The sequence below is a fragment of the Rutidosis leptorrhynchoides genome, chromosome 2, assembly GCF_046630445.1.
Source record: "Rutidosis leptorrhynchoides isolate AG116_Rl617_1_P2 chromosome 2, CSIRO_AGI_Rlap_v1, whole genome shotgun sequence".
Classification (NCBI taxonomy): domain Eukaryota; kingdom Viridiplantae; phylum Streptophyta; class Magnoliopsida; order Asterales; family Asteraceae; genus Rutidosis; species Rutidosis leptorrhynchoides.
In genome coordinates, this window is record NC_092334.1 from 707,537,490 (window position 1) to 707,558,702 (window position 21,213).

General features: G+C 34.2%; 3 protein-coding genes and 1 non-coding gene across 5 annotated transcripts; 1 reads left to right on the forward strand and 3 right to left on the reverse strand.

Annotated features, from left to right (window-relative positions):
- The first annotated feature begins 2,137 nt into the window (after window positions 1-2,137).
- On the forward strand, window positions 2,138-3,634 carry LOC139890447 (uncharacterized). The gene is made up of 3 exons (XM_071873325.1): window positions 2,138-2,290; window positions 2,842-2,982; window positions 3,479-3,634. The coding sequence occupies exons 1-3, from the start codon at window positions 2,138-2,140 to the stop codon at window positions 3,632-3,634; spliced, it is 450 nt and encodes a 149-aa protein (XP_071729426.1).
- A 203-nt stretch (window positions 3,635-3,837) lies between these two features.
- LOC139894174 (protein THYLAKOID ASSEMBLY 8, chloroplastic) lies at window positions 3,838-5,786 on the reverse strand. The gene is made up of 2 exons (XM_071877382.1): window positions 5,350-5,786; window positions 3,838-4,320 (listed from the first exon to the last, which is right to left on the reverse strand). The coding sequence occupies exons 1-2, from the start codon at window positions 5,753-5,755 to the stop codon at window positions 4,016-4,018; spliced, it is 711 nt and encodes a 236-aa protein (XP_071733483.1). The 5' UTR covers window positions 5,756-5,786; the 3' UTR covers window positions 3,838-4,015.
- A 99-nt stretch (window positions 5,787-5,885) lies between these two features.
- On the reverse strand, window positions 5,886-5,967 carry TRNAS-CGA (transfer RNA serine (anticodon CGA)). The gene has a single exon. It is a non-coding gene; the product is annotated as a tRNA-Ser (tRNA).
- Window positions 5,968-6,374: 407 nt separating this feature from the next.
- LOC139894175 (uncharacterized) lies at window positions 6,375-15,282 on the reverse strand. Of its 2 annotated transcripts, none has more exons than XM_071877383.1 (4): window positions 14,929-15,282; window positions 13,677-14,121; window positions 13,166-13,281; window positions 6,375-6,946 (listed from the first exon to the last, which is right to left on the reverse strand). In XM_071877383.1, exons 1-4 carry the CDS (start codon window positions 15,245-15,247, stop codon window positions 6,531-6,533), a joined length of 1,296 nt encoding a protein of 431 aa, XP_071733484.1. In that variant the 5' UTR covers window positions 15,248-15,282; the 3' UTR covers window positions 6,375-6,530. The 2 variants fall into 2 exon arrangements, with proteins under 2 accessions (XP_071733484.1, XP_071733485.1); XM_071877384.1 differs by having other exon boundaries at window positions 13,677-14,117; window positions 14,929-15,056.
- Window positions 15,283-21,213: the final 5,931 nt, after the last annotated feature.

Here is a 21,213-nt window from a genome sequence, read left to right on the forward strand (position 1 = left end):
TTATTTACTATTATTATTATTATTATTATTATTATTATTATTATTATTATTTATATTTATATTTATATTTTAAAATTAAAAAAAATTAAATCTCAAACAACTATAAAATGAACCTTTTTTTTTATAAAAACGGCTAGTTGCACACTCTCTATATAAACACCAACTCACAACTCCTCATACACCATTCTTCATCTTCTTCATTCTCAAACAACTCAAACAAAAAAAATGTTGACTACTCCCTCCATGATTGCTTCGTTCAACGTTTACTACGATGGTAGTTTCGATTCGGAGTACAAAGTGTATGATTACGCTAGCGGAAAAAAGGTTAGGTTTGCCGAAATCGACATTCGTGACATCGGGTTAGAAACTTTATTAGCTTTCCTGAAGCAAAACGTACCCTTCGAACACAATGATGTTATGTACTTTGAAGACGATTGTCTTCCCGACATGTCTGCGAAGAGTCTTCGGACTGAAGAAGCTTGGGAGTCGATCAAAGAAACTCTCTCATGGCGTTCAAATGTGATTTCTCTGTATTTGGTTTACGAAGACTACTCTCCTCCTTGTAGTTCTGCTTACTACAGTGATGGGCAATTCTGGTCGAATGTTCCAACATCCCAAGAAGATTAAGTATCATGTAACCGTTTGTGTTTGTGTTTGTGTTTGTGTTTGTCCTTTAAGTTTACTTTAATTTTGTTTGTATTTCAAAAAAATGTAACCGTTTGAAAATGTGTTTTGAATAAAAGTGTTGTTAAAAAAATAAACATTGCATTAATTTGACCATTACATTACATTACATTAAACCAAATATATATATATATATATATATATATATATATATATATATATATATATATATATATATATATATATATATATATATATATATATATATATATATATATATATATATATATATATGAATACAGAATACAGAGTGCTAGTTTGAAAAAGGAAAAAAAAAAGGAAACTGAAAATATGCAACGGATATATTTATTTTTTTGGCCCCACCTCGTGATATATATCGTCGTTGAAAGGCAATTTGGTCCACGGTGCTAGCAACGGCGCCCCAACCGCGCTTGCTAGCATCGGTGGCATATAACCACATTGCAACGGCGGAGGCAACGACAATGCCGATGTGGCCGGTCTAAGTAAGTTTGTATTCATTGAAGAATTGTTAGGAAACAAACTGTAAACTTTAAGGTCTAAAAAAAATAAAAAATAAAAATAAAAAACCTCAAAAGCCCTTCGAGAAGAAATTTTCCAACTCGACACCGTGATCTTTTTTATTTAGGAACCGCCCTCAAGTTGATTTAGCTTTCTTTCCACACGGAAGCCTTCGAAACTTTCCATCACCGTTTCGAAAAAGCCAGCATAATTGCCCGAATAGGTCCCAATGCCATCACCCAAGGTAGCAAAATTCGCTATTCGGGGATTTATCGGTCGGGACTTTGAAAGGATTAATCGGTAATTCGGGGATTAATCGGAGATTAATCGGATTGTACTGTATACATTTAAATATTAAATTTTAAAAATTATATGTGTAACTATAGAAAATAACCATAAATATATAGATAATTTTTAACATAATTGTCTAAAATTGTTCATTTTGCTTCAAAACTATAAAATTTTAGTTTAAATTCATGGTTAAATGTTAACCATTTTTTACTTTAACTTACTTTGATTACCAAATTCGATTTTGATCCATCAATTCACGTTGACCGTTTAATTAAACGGATTTTTGAAAATAGGAACGGATTGCTCCTAAAAATGATTAATCGGAGATTAATCGGCGAGTAATCGGGTTTTTTACAACACTGCCATCACCAACAACCCGCCCAACTCCATCTGACCATCTTGACTCTCTCGTCAAAGCCAGCCGGCCGGGTCCGTCATCAAAACCCTTAATTAAATTAAATTAAGTTCCCGCCGTTTCACTCATCACAACCATTAAACTTAATTAAATTTAAATTAGATTAGATAATAAATAAAAGTTCAAAAGCCAATGTCTTTAAACGCAACAATCAAAAATGACGGCCAGCTCCCGTTAATCACAGCATCTTCGATAAGAATTTCATAGTCACCACCGTTTGATAACAATAAATATAGCTGAATTGAAAGAAAAAAAAAAAAAAAAAAAATGAAAAAGGGAGATTATTCAAAATTAGCAAAAAAATGGCTGGAAAACAGTTCCACATTTCAATTAGACGGCATGGCACAAAGAGGAATTAAAATCGATCGCGTTGAATTCGGTTACGTCCGTTGCTATTTCGTTGTTCCAGATCATCTAACGGTTAGTTAGCTCAATCCATTATTTTTTACTTAATTTCATCAATTGCGCCACTCAATTAACCTTAGTACCTTACATATACATATAGATACACATATAAATGTATGCCCATATTGTATCATCAGGTTACTATATGTATGCGTAAATATATATATAGCGGTTGATCTAGCTAGGGTCGATCTACTCGAGCTCAATTCGAGCGGAGTTCGAGCCCGAGCTTGAACATAATTTGAAGATCGATTATTAAACAAGATTAAACTTCTTTATCTTTCATTTATAAAAATATAGTAATACACACATAAATTATATGAAATTACTACACATATATAATTTCAAACTCAAACCGCACTTGAGTTTATTTCATGTCAAACGATAGAGTTCGAGCTCGGGCTCTCTGAAATGTAAACAAGCCCTAGCCTTTGTATTGTATCTTTTGCGAATAAAGATATGAATTGATTATTTTAATATCGAACAATAAAGCATAATGAATAATAAATTAATAATGATTATGATTTATGAATATGAATATGAATTATGATGATCACCTAGATCAGGATGGAGAAGGAAACTGGAACGCTGGTGCAATATCGGTTTTGATCGACGGAATGGCTGCAGGTGCAGTATTTTCTATTTGTGGAGGTCAATTGGCAACAATTGATTTCACCATCTCATTTTATTCAACGGTTAAAGTCAATGTAAGTCATTTCTTTATCTCTTCCCTTGTTATGATTCATGTAAGTGTATAGACTCACACTCGAGTAGTTGTTTATACTCAGCTCGTAAATCGAGCTTGTGTCATTTTGCATAAGGTGTATGCGTATATTTGTGTGTATGTGTTACAGTCACACATATACATGCCTACGTGATTATCATGCTATATACTCGAGTTAAATCAATTAGTTGAGCTAATAATGTATTGGATTTTTCTAATGACACTAATTATGTATCGGAATATTCTAATAACAGCCCATAAAGGTTGTCGCGAACATGCATGAGTGTATTTTACATAGCGGATTAAATTGATTTTTTTAGTGGCGGTCGTTCACATGTACAATATATTTATGCACGGACAACTCTAAGGGCTCTCATTAGAAAAGTTCTTATTAGCTATTTCTGTAACTTATTCTTCTTACATTTGGAAATTTGAGTTAATTACAAGTTTTTCATTGAAAACGGGCGTTGTTGTTATAGGAGGAGGTTGTGATAGAGGCAAATGTGGTTGGAGAACAGGGCAGTTTGATATCAGTGGTAATCGATATCACAAAGAAAGCCACAGGCGACAAGGTTGCCGTTGGAAAACAATGGATGCATACTAGTCCTTTCAAAAGCACGCATGCTAAGCTTTGAGTCACTTAGCATATACCATTGAATATAAGATAACAAATTTGTTTTTGTATCATAATTTATACATCAGTAGTACATGAAAAGCTACAAGCTATGGTTAAATTTGGATATGCTTTGACCATAATTTTACATAATGAATTTTATCTGAATGATTTTTTTGTCGTCATTGTTGTATTCCTTCTTAAAAACTGCTTTGGAAGCCAGTGTAATGAAATAACTAGTTATATTACCTTGATGTATACAGTATACAAACTATGTTTTTCATCTCTTTAGTGAGACCATCCACATTGGTTAGTATAAAACTAGCCGATACGCTTCCAGAAGTGGGCCCCAAACAAGTAAAGAGAAGCTACAATGCTTTGACCTAATCTTTATATCATCTCATTAAACCCCCACCTTTTCCAAAATACCACCAGAGACCCTCACAATTTCCCTATCTATTTCATCAGCTACCTTCTTCTTCCCTAATCTCTTAAACCCCCTACTCAAAACCTTACCTATATACTCATCATCTGAAGAATCGCAATTCCATCCACCGGACTTCATCATCTCGTATATCCTCACCGTTGGCTCCACCCTATCGGCCGCAAGCAACGCCTTGATAACCGTCACAAGCCCCTTACCCTCGGCCGACTTCAGATCCTCCACTTTAATATCGGACATCAATTGATCGATTTCATCTGTCATGCCTGATAGTATGAAAACATTCAGATTATATTATCACACGTGCACATTGTTTGCAAATTAATATTCAATTATACACAAAATCGGACAACAAATCATATGTGATAAAATTATGATCCTAAAAAGGATTACCGAAACGGCGAATCCAATAGCACTCAAAAACAGTACTATTAACAAGAAGTTTTAAGATTTGTGTGCAGGTTAGTGCCTATATGGCAGTCCACATATGCTGAGACTACGGGTGCGTTTGATAAAACTGAATGATTTTAGTGCTGAATGGTTCAGAATCTGAATGATTCAAGGCCTCTGAATAAAGTTTGTTCGGAATGAAAATAAGCTGTTTGATAATCACTTAGAATGAACGATATAAACTGAGTAAAATTACCTTATCAAAATGTAACATGAATAAATATTCAATATACTTGTTAGTTAAGTGTTCAGGATAGGATTGGAAGAGAAAATTACAGAAAATTTAGGCTCTTAATGGTTAAGAGAGTGTTTCATCTCTGAATGGTTCAGCACTGAATTCTGAACCATTCAGCACCACATGTCATTCAGAGGTCAGAAACAAACGCACTGAATGTTGAATGGTTCAGCATTCAGCACTGAACCATCCCATTAAGAGGCAAACAAACACATCCGTAACGTCTAATTGGCAGTTAGGGAATTTATGTTATTGCCATGTCACCGTCTGCATTGCAGCCCACATCATTAACCATGCCAACATGGTAGTCCACGTCATCAATAGACTTTTTTTTAACTAATGACATTCTAAATCCTCTAACTTACAAAGTTACAATTAAATACGTACTACGGAGTATCATTTTTTGTTCCTTTGAAGGGCAAGAAACTATACAATACAATTTTCTTAGCAATTTTCAGTATGAAAAGTACGAAGTAATATAATTCAACAAAAACTAGATTTACACATAACTAACAAAAATTAGTAATCTATAACTTATTCACTGATAATAAATTATTGTCATGATAACGGAGTATATGTAACATTATTAAATAACTTTATATGTACTTACCTTTATTCGCCATAGCAGTAACAAGCTTCGCGTACAAATTTAGGTCAGTTTTATACCAATCTTCAGATCTAATGGCTGAAAAAACCTTAAGAGCTAAATCAAACTGATCTTGCCGAATAAGTTCATTGAAGGCGGCAATAAGATCAGATTTCACTAACCGAGATAGAGTTTTCGAAACGGAGTCGTTATTAGTTGGATCTAAACGGTGTGAGCGTTTAAGTGATTGAACGGCTTGGATTGCTTCTATGCTTAGTGTTCGGCCTTTGTGGAGAGGACCACGATTGTCACGTGGACCGCACCGTACTGGAACATAGTTTGGTGGTTTTCCGGAGGTCTGTACGGTGGCAGAACGGTGGTGCGGTGATGGACGGAATTGTTGGTAAAGGTGGATTGAGGATGATGCCATTTAGGTAATGAGATAATGTGATGATGGAGGTTTTGGGGGACGAGATGAATTGGATTTAGCTGTTGGGGAATTACTATTTTACCCTCCAGTTTTTAGAAGAATAGAATATAGTTGAGTTTGAAAAAGAAACCGTCAACAGCAGGATTCGAACCTGCGCAGGCAAAGCCCAACAGATTTCGAGTCTGTCTCCTTAACCACTCGGACATATTGACAATTTGTCATGTATGTGTGGGATAATTTTAAATAGTTTTTGTGATCTATATTAGAATCTCAAAAAGCCTAAGAATTGTATATTACAGTCATTAAGATTAAAATCTTTAAAAAAACGCATTCACAGTCATATCAACACATATAACATGTCAAATATATGCATTACATCTAAACCCAAAGGTCCAACTAACCTCTGACTTACATACTCCGCATAACTTAAAACATCTCAACTTTGGTGGTCGTCATTTAACAAAAGCTTTCCTTTACATCATCAATATCATGAGAATGTATTTTTTATTTTATATTATTTCATGCATATGAAAGTGCTTAAAGATGGGGGGCATTAATGGAATGCTTGAGCTTTTATATCCCTCCATCAAAAATCGTAAACAATCTAGCCTATAAAAAAAGAAGAAAGTGGAAGACTGATCTAAAATCCACATTAATTGCACAGTAAAACTGTAATAACAAGTGTATAATATCAACATACACAGGTATTAAATGTATTATCACTGACTGGACCTAAAATGCTTGCTTGAAAATGAGTTACAACTGGAAGCTATGATTATTTTGCAGATATCTGAACATATACCATTTGAGTGTACCCGTTGAAAACAGAAGGCTCAAGTTTAGATAAACCTAGCCTTTGATACAAACCAAATCTTCCATCTTCAACAATGGGACTGGGTGCACGGGCTGGATCATATCGTGTTTGGTGAGTAAGTGACGGGCCAGCTACAGGTGGAAGTTCCCAATATACGTCAAGTACTGATTCTACAAACCTGCTGTTTTGGAAATGCTGATTGTATGATATTGGCTTATTGGTGTGGTTAAAGTCATCCCGCATGTTTCCTCTAACTCCCCACCATGCTTCACCGGGCCCACATAGTTCTTGAGTATCCACTGCCTTTTCCCAAAACTTCTTTCTTTTTGATCTTAACCTAGCTTCATCACCATCTTCAAAACAGCTATGCCCACCTCCTATAGAAAAAAGATAACATAATTGAACCACAACACTTGGTTTCAGAGTTGAAAAGTGTACTATTAATGACTTAATATAAGACTTGTTATAATTCAGTAGGCTTATAACTACCTTTAGTGGTTTGATTCTTGATGTTATAATTCAGTAGGCTTATAACTACCTTTAGTGATTTGATTCTTGATTTAGAATACTAATAATGAAGTGTAAGAACAAAGATGATAATGGAGAGAAAGAAAGAAACACTTTGTAAGTGTGAGAAATGGTGCAAGTTTAATGCTTGCATTCATGAGTATTTATAGCCTAAAATCTCAATATAAAAATACATACTTTGTGTACCAAAATTGACTATATGTATACACCAAAATTGACTATCCATATCTATATTATTATTATTATTATAACACTCCCCCTTGGATAGCAATTTTATTTTGTTGAAGATCAACTATAAATTACTGCCTCGTTAAAAACCTTGCTAAAGAAAACCCAGTGGAAAAAAACTTTAGCTAAGGGAAAAAGAGTGCAGCATGGAGTTGACTCCCCCTCAAGTAGACATCGCTTCAGCTGTTACATCTTTTGAACATGTCTCATGCCAATGTTATGAACGTGTGTTCTGAAAATAGCAGTTGGAAGTGCTTTCGTGAAAAGATCAGCAGAGTTTTTGCTGGATTGAACATATCTCATTTCAATCTCGTTGTCCTTAATGAGATTTTGAGTGTATGAGAAGAATCTAGGAGGTATGTGTTTGGTTCGGTCACTTTTGATATACCCTTCTTTCATCTGTGCTATGCAAGCTGCATTATCTTCATAGATAATTGTTGGACTTTTATCGCGTTCTAGTCCACAAGAATCAGTAATGATTTGTGTCATTGATCTCAACCAAAAACATTCCCGAGTAGCTTCATGTAATGCAATCACTTCGGCATGATTTGACGATGTAGCAACAAGTGTTTGTTTTTGAGAACGCCATGATATTGCAGTACCTCCATTTAGGAATACATATCCAGTTTGAGATTTAGCTTTATGTGGATCAGATAAATAACCTGCATCTGCATAACCAACCAAATCTTGTTTTGATTCGTTAGAATAAAATAATCCTAAATCAGTAGTTCCTCGAAGGTATCGAAATATGTGTTTGATCCCATTCCAGTGTCTTTTGGTAGGAGCAGAGCTGAACCTTGCCAACAAATTAACTGCAAAAGAAATGTCAGGTCTTGTACAATTTGTAAGATACATAAGAGCTCCAATTGCACTAAGATATGGTACTTCTGGTCCAAGAATGTCTTCTTGATCTTCACATGGACGAAATGGATCAGCTTCAACATTGAGTGATCTAACAACCATAGGAGTACTTAATGGTTTTGCCTTGTCCATATTGAAACGTTTCAAAATCTTTTCAGTATATGTTGTTTGATGTACAAGTAAACCATTAGGCATATGCTCAATTTGTAAACCAAGGCAATACTTGGTTTTTCCGAGATCTTTCATTTCAAATTCTTTCTTTAGAAGTTGAATGGCTTCATGGATCTCTTTATTTGTACCTATGATGTTAAGATCATCAACATAAACAGCTATGATCACATATCCGGATGTTGTTTTCTTAATGAAAACACAAGGGCAAGTAAGATTATTTGTATACCCTTTGCTTATCAAGTAATCACTTAATCGGTTATACCACATACGTCCCGATTGTTTTAACCCATATAAAGATCTTTGTAATTTAATCGAATACATTTCTTTGGGTTTTGCATTTGATGCTTCTGGTACCTTAAATCCTTCAGGTATCTTCATATATATATCACTATCAAGTGATCCATATAGATAAGCAGTCACAACATCCATGAGATGCATTTCTAAATTTTTAGAAACTGCCAGACTGATTAAGTACCTAAAAGTAATTGCATCCATAACAGGAGAATAAGTTTCTTCATAATCAATTCCCGGTCTTTGAGAAAAACCTTGAGCTACAAGTCTAGCTTTATACCTTGTAACTTCATTTTTCTCATTTCTTTTTCGGACAAAAATCCATCTGTATCCTACAGGTTTCACATCTTTAGAAGTGAGAATGATGGATCCGAAAACTTTTCTTTTATTGAGTGATTCTAATTCAGCTCGTATTGCTTCTTTCCATTGAGCCCAATCATGTCTATTTTGACATTCAACCATAGATGTTGGTTCTGGATCATCATCATTATTCATGATGTCATATGCAACATTAAATGAAAATTTCTCATCAAGATTTTTCATTTCATTTCGGTTCCATAATATTTTTGAATATGCATAATTGATTGCAATTTCTGTATTGACATCATCAATCTCCTCTGCAGTAGGAGTACTGATTTGTGGTTCTTCTTGAACACTTTCTTTTACTTCATTATCAGCTGATTTTCTTTTTCGAGGATTTTTATCCTTTGAACCGATTGGTCTTCCACGTTTCTGACGTGGCAAAGATTCATGAGTGACGTTATTGCCAGCTTTTGGAATTTCAATTCGAGCTGGAGTATTTACTGCTGGTATATATGATTTTGTCACCGTTTTTGTATCTGTAAATGCATCAGGCAATTGATTTGCAAGTTCTTGTATATGCATTATCTTTTGAACTTCTGTCTCGCATTCTTTTGTGCGAGGATCAAGATACTTTAATTGAGGTTCACACCATGAAACATCATTTTCTTTATTTTTCATTTCTCCCCCTAATCTAGGGAACAATGTTTCATTAAAATGACAATCAGCAAAACGTGCTGTAAAAACGTCACCTGTCATAGGTTCAATATACCTTAATATTGAAGATGTTTCATATCCAACATATATTCCCAACCTCCTTTGAGGACCCATTTTTGTACGTTGTGGTGTCGCAATTGGAACATACACTGCACAACCAAATGTTCTAAGATGGGAAATATTTGGCTCTTGACCAAAAGCAAGTTGTAGGGGGGAATATTTATGACTTGCACTTGGTCTGATGCGAATCAATGCAGCAGCATGTAAAATTGCATGACCCCATATAGATACAGGGAGTTTTGTTCTCATTATCAATGGTCTAGCGATTAACTGTAAACGTTTAATCAATGACTCGGCTAAACCATTTTGTGTATGCACATGAGCAACAGAATGTTCAACAACAATTCCTATAGACATGCAATAGTCATTAAATGCTTGAGATGTAAATTCACCAGCATTATCAAGTCTCACCCTTTTAATGGTGTAATCAGGAAAATGAGCTCTCAATTTAATAATTTGGGCAAGAAATTTTGCAAATGCCACATTACGGCTTGATAACAGACAAACATGAGACCATCTGCTAGATGCGTCTATTAGAACCATGAAATATCTAAATGGTCCACATGGTGGATGAATTGGTCCACATATATCACCTTGAATTCTTTCAAGAAACATTGGTGATTCTTTCTCAACCTTAAGTGGTGAGGGTCTAGTTATCAATTTTCCAAGAGAGCAAGATGTACATGGAACCATTGTATCATGATGGATTTTTCTATCCTTTAGTGGATGTCCATGAGTACATTCAATAATCCTTTTCATCATTGTTGATCCTGGATGGCCTAATCTGTTATGCCATAAACTGAATACACCAGGATCAATATATTTTTCGTTAACTACCATATGTATTTCTGGTACATTTATATGTGTATAATGTAATCCAGAACTAAGTCTTGGCAGTTTTTCAACCACATGACTCTTGTCAGTGATACTTAAATATTTCTCATTTTCTGTTGTCACTGACTGATAATCATACCCGTTAAGGTATATGTCGGAGAAACTCAATAAATTTCTGCTTGACTTGGGAGAAAATAAGGCATCATTTATTAAAAATTTTGTACCATTTGGTAGTATGAAATTTGCCTTTCCTATCCCTTTTATCAAGTTAGCAGGTCCTGATATTGTATGTATAGTTCCTTCCGTTGGTTTTAGATCAATAAAATATTTCTCGGATTTAAGTATAGTGTGTGTAGTTCCACTGTCTGCTATACAGAGATCTCCACCACTTGATTGATGTTGTATTCCAGCAAAATTCATATTGAACTTCATATATAAGAAATAAATAGTGAGTACATTAATATTACACAATATTTTAAACGCAAATAGATAGTACTGAAACATTTAGCAAACATAATGACAAAGACAGACGATATTAAATCGTTTATTTTTCGAAAGACACACAACTTAAACATTCAAGAAATCTTCATATAAATCAGATGGTTTCTCAGTGACTGTTGGATCGACGTTATCCACAAAGTTTACTTCCTTTTCTTTATCTTTCAGCGAATCCTGATACATCTTAACAAGATGTTTAGATGTTCGGCAAGTATTAGCCCAGTGGCCCATTCTACCACATCTGTAGCAAGATTCTTCAGAATTTTTAGAAGAATTTTCTTCAACATCTTGTTTAATGGGCTTGTTTTGTGGTTGATATTTATATTTTCGTGGATTACTATTTCTTTGACCACCACGGCCACGACCACGACCACGTCCACGCCCATTACCATTACCATAAGGATGGTTTCTACCATAGTTATGACTTTTGGCATGATGATGGTGATGGTTATTATAACCACGACCTTGCCCGCGTCCTTGTCCCTGTTTATAATTATTTGCAGTATTTGCTTCAGGGATTGCAAGTGTACCAGTAGGACGGGATTGCTGATTTTTCATTAATAGCTCATCATTTTGCTCTGCAACTAAGAGATATGAATTAAGTTCAGGATATGTTTTGAACTTTAGCATTCTCAAATTTCTTTGCACTGTGATGTTTGCAGCATTCATTGTGGAGAAAGTTTTCTCCATCATGTCTGCATCACTAATTTCATGTCCACAGAATTTAAGTTGTGAACATGTATTATACAGAGCTGAGCTGTATTCATTTACTTTCTTAAAGTCTTGGAACCTTAATGTTCTCCATTGTTCCATTGCAGCTGGAAGTAAAATTTCTCTTTGATTATTGAATCTGCTTTTGAGACCTTCCCATAAAACATGGGGATCTTCTACAGTCACATAATTATTTTGTAAGCATTCATCAATATGTTGATGAATAAAGCAACATGCCGTAGCTTGTTCTTTTTCAGAACAAGTGTTGTTTTCATTTATGGTTTCAAGAATGCCCATTGATTTAAGATGCATTTTTACTTTTATAACCCATGGCATGTAGTTGTTTCCAGCTGATTCTAAAGGAGTAAATTTAAGCTTTTCCAGATTCGACATTTTCTATTATCAAAAATTAAAACAAACATCATGATAAATTAGAGTCAATTTATATTCATAAGTATATAAACATTAAACATAAATTTAATATAACATAAATGATAAGTAGGTGACAGTGTCGACCATGTGTAAGCAATCATAAATAAATGTTATATAACAAAAATATAAATATTAGTAAACATAAATGAAAATTTGGCGACAGTGTCGACCATATATTTTTTCAGGTGGTATAACCGACCTATATCATTCTGGTGGTATAACCGACCATATATCATTTTGGTGGTATAACCGACCATATATCATTTTGGTGGTATAACCGACCATATATCATTTTGGTGGCAGAGCCAACCATATTTAGTATTAAGATTATCGTGCTGATAACGTGTTATAATTCAGTAGGCTTATAACTACCTTTAGTGGTTTGATTCTTGATGTTATAATTCAGTAGGCTTATAACTACCTTTAGTGATTTGATTCTTGATTTAGAATACTAATAATGAAGTGTAAGAACAAAGATGATAATGGAGAGAAAGAAAGAAACACTTTGTAAGTGTGAGAAATGGTGCAAGTTTAATGCTTGCATTCATGAGTATTTATAGCCTAAAATCTCAATATAAAAATACATACTTTGTGTACCAAAATTGACTATATGTATACACCAAAATTGACTATCCATATCTATATTATTATTATTATTATTATAACAAGACTATATATATAAAGAACATCAATATGTATCCACATATAGTTGAATAATAAGATTTAGGAGGTAGTATGAATTCAATATGGGCTTATGGTGACTTTCAACTCATTTGGATTATAACAGGAACCATTTCGAACCATTCGTAATTTGTAAATTACAAAACAATATTGCAATCACAACATCAGATTAACAACAGTGACAGAAAAATCATAATTATCTTGAAATGTGATTGCAAAGTGGGAAGAGTACTACTGGACCATTAATGTGAAAAATAACATAACAGATAGTACAATCAACTAACCTTGTATATAAAACTGGTCACATATTTGTCTCAAGGAATAATGATCTCCGGTCCCCGTATCATAATTGTCCTCGAAAACAAGATTTGAAAAGCCAGCTTTTAGTGCCTGCTTTAATCTGTAACCATAACAAGTATTAAAAGAGAAAATCTTACATTAATACCTAATTGATGTGAACCAAGTAGTGAGCAAGACGAACTGGGTTGACCATATGACAAAAACAATTTCAACTTTCTTATATAATTTAGTGTGTTAATGAGTTAACGTTAAAGATGAGTACAAAAGTTATACTTGTTTCCATGTAATACAACAGTCTGAACAAAATAATTTTAAAGGCTTTATACAGTAACAATACACTTTGAACGGCTGCCAAACCGTTTTCGTACATGGGTATATATGTTGAAATTGGCCCATTAGTCAGTTAGATATATAAAAGAGCCCGAGTGGTAGTTACATAGAATGTGAACTAAAATAAACATCAAGAAGCGTGCTATAGTCTAATGTGGTAGTTACCTTTTTAACTCATTTTGATGATCATCAAAAAATATAAGAACTCGACTCAGATCAGTTACGCCGTGGTTCTTCATCACAGTCCCCCAATCAACACTTCCAAAATCAACGAAGTCCTTTCCAGCAAAATATGTGCAGTTCTCATCAACATATGCCGGGCCCTTTTTAAGGTACTTTTCAGGATGGCGAGGAGTAACAGAGATAATCCGTGTGTTTGGCATTGCTTGCCTCAAGACCCAGGTGGAGTGACCCTTGAAGGCCCCGCTCTCAATCATTAGGTCTGGTTTCAGCCATCGTGCAATAAACCAGAGCCCAAAGCTGTGGTCAAAACCCATCCCGTACATGTTATTCTTGATAGGCCGTGTTTCATATATTGATACAAATTCTTGAAGACCTTGGAGCAAATCCTTAGATGTCCACTCGACGGTTTTTCCATGTTTCGATCTGCCTTTTAAGAAGGAAATAATTTAAAAACACGTAGAATATGAGAACTTTATCACTTCAAAGTCAAACTTGGTCTTCACAGCAATGCTTTGAAATAATCAACAAATTACACATGTGAAAATTTGATGCTAAAATGGTAACTGTTAATAGCCTGAAAACATTCTGGATAACAAATTCATATGGCTTGACAAAGTCTCAGCCTCCATTAAGAGTTCTATCTTAAATTCATATAAAATTCAATGTACAGTAATTATATGACGATGTAAATAAAATCAAGTTCATTTGATAAAATAAGATTGTTCATTGCATGTTCTAAGTGGTTTAATTCATTCCTAATTCCTGAACCTTACTATTTTATACTTTCAAAAACATAAAATCAACAACCACTCATGCCCTAGATTCAGCTCCAATATCAAACAATCACTTCTTCAACTCCTATAAATTATGGAGTAATAAACATAAGCATGAGATACGCAGTCTATACTACTAATAAGCCTTAACACAAACATATAACCAAAATATAACATTAATCCAGCTCTGATAAATCAATTTATATGCAATGAGATTTACATAGATACTACGATAAGCATTATAAAAAAACATAAAAGTAGAGTAAAACATCGATTACAATAATTCATTTTATAAGCATTAGGGAACACATCCTGTACAGCTAATTAAGCAGTATAAGGGAACACATCCTGTACAGCTAATTAAGCAGTATAAGGGAACATATAACTAAATAATCACCTCAACTAAATCAGATCTAGTAAAAACGAATCAAATTAACAAACCCTAGGTGATGAAATCTTACACCACGGAACACCTAGCAATCCAAAATCCGAATCAAGTCCATCGAATCCGAAGAACCGACTCCGAGCGAGACGATCGAACGAAGAAACGGAGGAGACGCAGAGCAGATCACGGGAGCGGATGAAATAGGATGAGATAAGGAGAATGAGTAACGTGATGAGAAGAATAGGGCAAATATAACCGGTTCGGGTAAAGTAAGTAGTGATCTGATTAGTGATTGAAAGCTTTTTAGTTTTGGATTCATCTGTTTTGTGTTGATTTTGTTCATCTTTCTCATCACTGTGAGTTCCTCTCCGCATAGATCGCATTCTGTCTAGCATCACTCTTTCTCACTCACACAGCTGCTCAACGGGAAGTGTGTCCAGTATCTGCACATAAATATAAATATAAATATAAATATAAATATAAATATAAATATAAAATATAAATATAGATATAAATATAAATATAAATATAGATATAGATATAGATATAGATATAAATATAAATATAGATATAAATATAAATATAAATATAGATATAGATATAGGGTGAGGATCTAGAGAGAACCATAGGTGGTAGAGAACCGAGAGAACCAACAGCTCAACCTTCAATCTGCGTTGTAACATCCCAATTATTTAAGGTATTATTTTATGTGAAATTTTATTGCTAAGAAATTAATTGGTAAAAGTTATTTTATGTTAAATGGACAAAAGTTAAGTTTATTGGTTAAGTTAAGAAGGACTAATGGTGCAAAGTTGGAATTAAGGACCTTCCTAGCTATAGATGTGATGGGGAGGGTAGAAAGTGCAATTAGGCCAAAGTTAATTTAAATAAAAAGGAATTAAAATGCTGGAAATTGAGTTATTCACAAAAATTATACAGAAAAACCTCCTGTATGTGTGTGTATGTCGATGTTGAGGGAGAAGGAGGAAGAAACCACAAATTGTTGAAATTAGACTCATGCAATTGAAGATTTGTGAAATCTAACACACCTTAATCACTCTAGCAAGCTTTAATCTTCCAATTTCACTCTCTTTGTGCACAATTAGGGTTCTTAAACTCTAAAAGTCAAGGTATGAATTTTATGTCTATGTATTGCTTTTATTGTGTGATAATGATGAGATTTATGCTTAAGAAGTTGCTAGTTGTTGAATGGTGCACAATTGTTTGAGTTAAAATGAAATTGTCATTGATTTTGGAAGAAGAATTAAGCATGAACTTGCATTTTGGATTTATGGTATGAATATGATGAATTTAGTGATGTTCTAGTTAAATTTCTAGTCATGCACACCAAGTGTTTGATGAAATGTCTCAATGAGATGTTCATGTGTTTTAGTTAGTAATTTTGAAGAAGAATGTTCATGTTTGAGTTATTGTTATTATTGTAAGTTATGGAATTTGATTAAGTAATAACTTAAGTGTCATAACCCGTCCTTAACCATAAGAACGTGTTAGATAACGTATGATTTCATTGCGAGGTATTGACCTCTATATGCGACATTTTTAAAAAGGAAAACTGCATATATTATACATTACAAACCAAACCATTATTTTTGATACAAGCTTTAGACAATAAAAAGATGATTATCGTTTAACGATAATCTTCGACTTACAAACTTTACAAATGATAATAACAACACGATTTCTAGCATATTTTACAACACACGTCCTCGGATATGCAGTTTTATTTTTGACACAAATATGAGTACGCATGATCCTGCTTAGATTCAACATAATGCAGCGGAAGCTTTAATTATCACCTGAGAATAAACATGTTTAAAAACGTCAACATAAAGTTGGTGAGATATAGGTTTAGTGCGCAGCAATATATATATATAGACCACAAGATTTCGTATATAAACATTTCAATAAAAATATTCTAAGTGGTTGAGCACTTGGTAACCATACTTAACATTTAATCACGTCGCATATTCCCTTTAATATGAAATCTCACTACACTGTACCGAGTGTAGTCACAAAACGAAGTACTGTGCAACCGTTGAATACTGGTCGTCCAGCCCGGTTGGGGTTGTCAGGCCCGATAGATCTATCAACAGGATTCGCGTTTACAATACCGCTGTAAATATTAGTTACCAAGCTACAGGGAAGTATGCCAGTGGTACAACTCAACGTAGAATATATTTTTCAGTTACTTGTGTCCATAACGTAAAACATAAAATACATGTATTCTCATCCCGAAATATTTAGAGTTTAAAAGTGGGACTATATACTCACTCTTGTCTTGATGATATATATATTTTGACTCGGTCTTCCGGTTGATATCACGAACCTATCCATATATAATATATCAATATGTTTTCATTTTAAAACAAACGTTATATATATATATACTTGTTATACTTTTAATATTTTGAATATTTCCTTAGTCCGTAGTTAGCATTCCGATGTTAGTAATTCAATTTTTAATGGTTCATTTTTAGATGTTTAATATACCCGCAATAAACAAAACCCCCAACGAAATAAATAAAACCCCATCGTATATGTATTGGTCGAGATTAATCTTGACCCATGGTACCGGTGTTGTCAAATGACGTGTTGCGTACATAAAGTACCGGTGTTGTCAAATGACGTGTTGCGTACAAACATGGGATCTTATGATTAATCTTCTCGTATTGTTTACGGGTGATCCTGAACCATATAAAATTGAATTATAAGTACATATATATAAAATATCATGTTATCTTAGAAATATGTGATTTATATCATTTTTTTCCAATTGATCCCGTAGTTGAAATGATCTAGGATAACCAATTTTGTTTCGGTCATAGTTTCTTCGTTACAAATCCGTTTTCGTTGATTCAAATTGCCATCTTCTTGGATCGAGTTCTTCTTTAAGACTATGAACTGTAAATACCTTGGTTTGTATTCAAAATCATACGGCATAAGTGAAACATTAGTGAAACATATGAAGTTAAACATTTTTGTTACAACAAAATCATTTAATGACCATTTTTCTAAAAATACTTATACTTTGAAAAACCAAGTTTTACCTTGTTAAATTAGTATATACATAAGTTATATTACAGGTCTTGAAGTATTTTAAAAGTTAAGTTAGAAGGATCTATTTAGTTTGCAAACAAGTTTGAAAACATTCAAACTATGTTCTTGTTGTTAAACTTTTGTACCACAAAATAAGATAGCTATATATATATGAATCGAATAAGGTTATGAACATAGATTCTACCTCAAGTTCCTTGGATAAGTTTGCTGTAAAAGAGAAGTAAGAAGCTAGAATCAAAAGGGTGATGGAAGTGGATGAAAGATTGGAAGTAAGTTGGTGTTCTTGGAAGGTTTTCTTGAAGTGTTTTTGTATGGTTTTCTTATGGTGTTTTAGTATGGTTTTTGAAGCTAGATCTTTATGGAACTTTGCTGGATTGTTATGGAGTTTAGAGAGTAAGAAAGAGTGTGTGTTTTTAGTTAAGAGATTGAAGTAAAAATGAATCAAAAATGATGATACATATATACTCCTAAAAATGTGATCTTTAAGGATAACATGACAAAATTCTAGTTTGTATTTTTGTAATTAGTCTTGCAATGATTCAAAAGTAATTACCTAGCTCTAAGGGCATGAATAATGGCTGGTTAGGTGGTGATTTTGATGTGTATTTACTATTAGTAAATACGTATAGGAGCTAGGTATGATACGAGTACAAATACTCTAAATATACGTATAGAAATTTTGTGAAAAATGGAATGAGGATTCAAATATAGCTATCTTTTGTGAATACACTTATATGATTTTATGTATTTAAGTTCTTAAAAGTGATTAAATACATTACTTATACAATATATGTATAAACATTATAGTCTTAAGTATTTAAGTCAAATAACGTTACGTATTGTTATCGTTTTGAAAACTTAAGTTAGTAGTTTCAAAATACACATATAACTTGTTGTTATTAATACAAAATGAGATATTAAAACATTCATTAATCATGTTAAATATGTATATATACATATATATACACAAACGTATAGTTATCATATATTGTATAGTTCGTGATATCATCGGTCAAACTAGACGGTCAAACGTTGTGTAAAACTCTTTTCGGAAATATAAGTCTCGACAATTTGGATTGCTTATCATGTTGGTAAGGTTTAATTTATGTAAATATTAATCTTATAAGTATATAACGATCGAAAAAGTGCGGGTCGTTACATTACCTCCCCGTTAAATAAATTTCGTCCCGAAATTTTAAAATTGTACCTATTTTGCGTCATCGAGAAACAAATGCGGATATTTTCGTTTCATCTGATCCTCTCGTTCCCAAGTAAACTCGGGACCTCTTCTAGCATTCCAACGAACCTTAACAATCGGTATATTACTCTGTTTGAGCTGTTTAACTTCACGGTCCATGATTTCGATTGGTTCTTCGACGAATTGTAGTTTCTCGTCGACATGAATTTCTTCAAGAGGAATGGTGAGGTCTTCCTTTGCAAGACACTTCTCAGGTTTGAGACGTGAAAGGTATTATGTACTCCAGCGAGTTGTTGCGGTAACTCGAGTCGATAAGCTACCGGTCCAATGCGTTCGATGATCTTGAACGGGCCTACGTACCTTGGGTTCAGTTTACCCCTTTTGCCGAAACGTATTACACCTTTCCAAGGTGACACCTTTAGCATAACCATGTCCCCGACCTGAAACTCTAATGGTTTCCTTCGAACATCGGCGTAGCTCTTTTGGCGACTACGGGCTGTTTTCAATCTCTCCTTGATTTGCACTATCTTCTCAGTCGTTTCATGTATGATCTCGGGACCAGTTAAATGTCGATCTCCTACTTCATTCCAACAGATAGGAGATCTACACTTCCTTCCGTACAATGCTTCGAATGGCGCAGCTCCAATGCTCGCATGATAACTATTATTATACGAGAATTCTGCTAACGGTAGGTATTTATCCCATCCGTTTCCAAAATCGATCACACATGCCCTGAGCATGTCTTCGAGAGTCTGAATCGTTCTTTCACTCTGTCCATCGGTTTGTGGATGATATGCGGTACTCATATCCAACCGAGTTCCTAGTGCCTCCTGTAGTGATTGCCAAAATTTTGAAGTAAATCTACTATCACGATCGGATATAATGGAAATAGGTATTCCATGCCTTGAAACTATTTCCTTTATATATAATCGTAATAATTTCTCCATTCTATCTGTTTCCTTTATAGGCAAGAAATGTGCAGACTTGGTGAGACGATCAACAATCACCCAAATGGTGTCGTACCCCCAGGCAGTCTTTGGTAACTTCGTGATGAAATCCATGGTAATACCATCCCATTTCCATTCTGGGATTTCTGGTTGTTGAAGTAACCCTGACGGCTTTTGATGTTCTGCTTTGACTTTGGAACAAGTTAAACATTCCCCAACATATGTTGCAACGTCTGTCTTCAAATTAGGCCACCAATAATGCGTCTTAAGATCTTGGTACATCTTTCCAACTCCAGGATGTATCGAATATCTTGTCTTATGTGCCTCGTTCAATATCAACTTCCTTAATCCACCCAACTTCGGTACCCAAATACGGTTTGCAAAATATCGAATTCCATCTTCCTCTATAACGAGTTGCTTCTCATACTTTTTCATTATTTCATTTCCTATATTTTCTTTAGTAAGTGCTTCTCGTTGAACTTCTTTGATTTGTGAGTTGAGATTCATGCGAATTTTTATGTTCATCGCTCGTACTCGAATTGGTTCTCGTTCCTTTCTGCTTAAAGCATCGGCCACCACGTTCGCCTTTCCGGGATGATAACGAATTTCACAATCATAGTCGTTTATTAACTCGACCCACCTACGTTGCCTCATGTTCAATTGTTTTTGATCGAAAATATGTTGAAGGCTTTTATGATCAGTAAACACAGTGAATTTAACCCCATACAAGTAGTGTCTCCACATCTTCAATGCAAACACGACTGCTCCCAATTCTAGATCATGCGTCGTATAATTCCGCTCGTGAATCTTCAATTGTCGGGATGCAAATGCAATTACTTTCTTTCGTTGCATAAGAACACAACCAAAACCTTGTCGCGAAGCGTCACAATATATTTCAAAATCATCGTTCCCTTCAGGTAATGATAAAATAGGCGCCGTAGTTAACTTCTTTTTCAGTATTTGAAATGCGTTCTCCTGCTCCGAAGTCCATTCATATTTCTTCCCTTTTTGCGTTAACGCTGTCAACGGCTTAGCTATTCGGGAAAAATCTTGAATAAACCTTCTATAATAACCGGCTAAACCCAAAAATTGGCGTATCTGTGTTGGTGTCTTAGGAGTCTCCCATTTTTCAATGGCT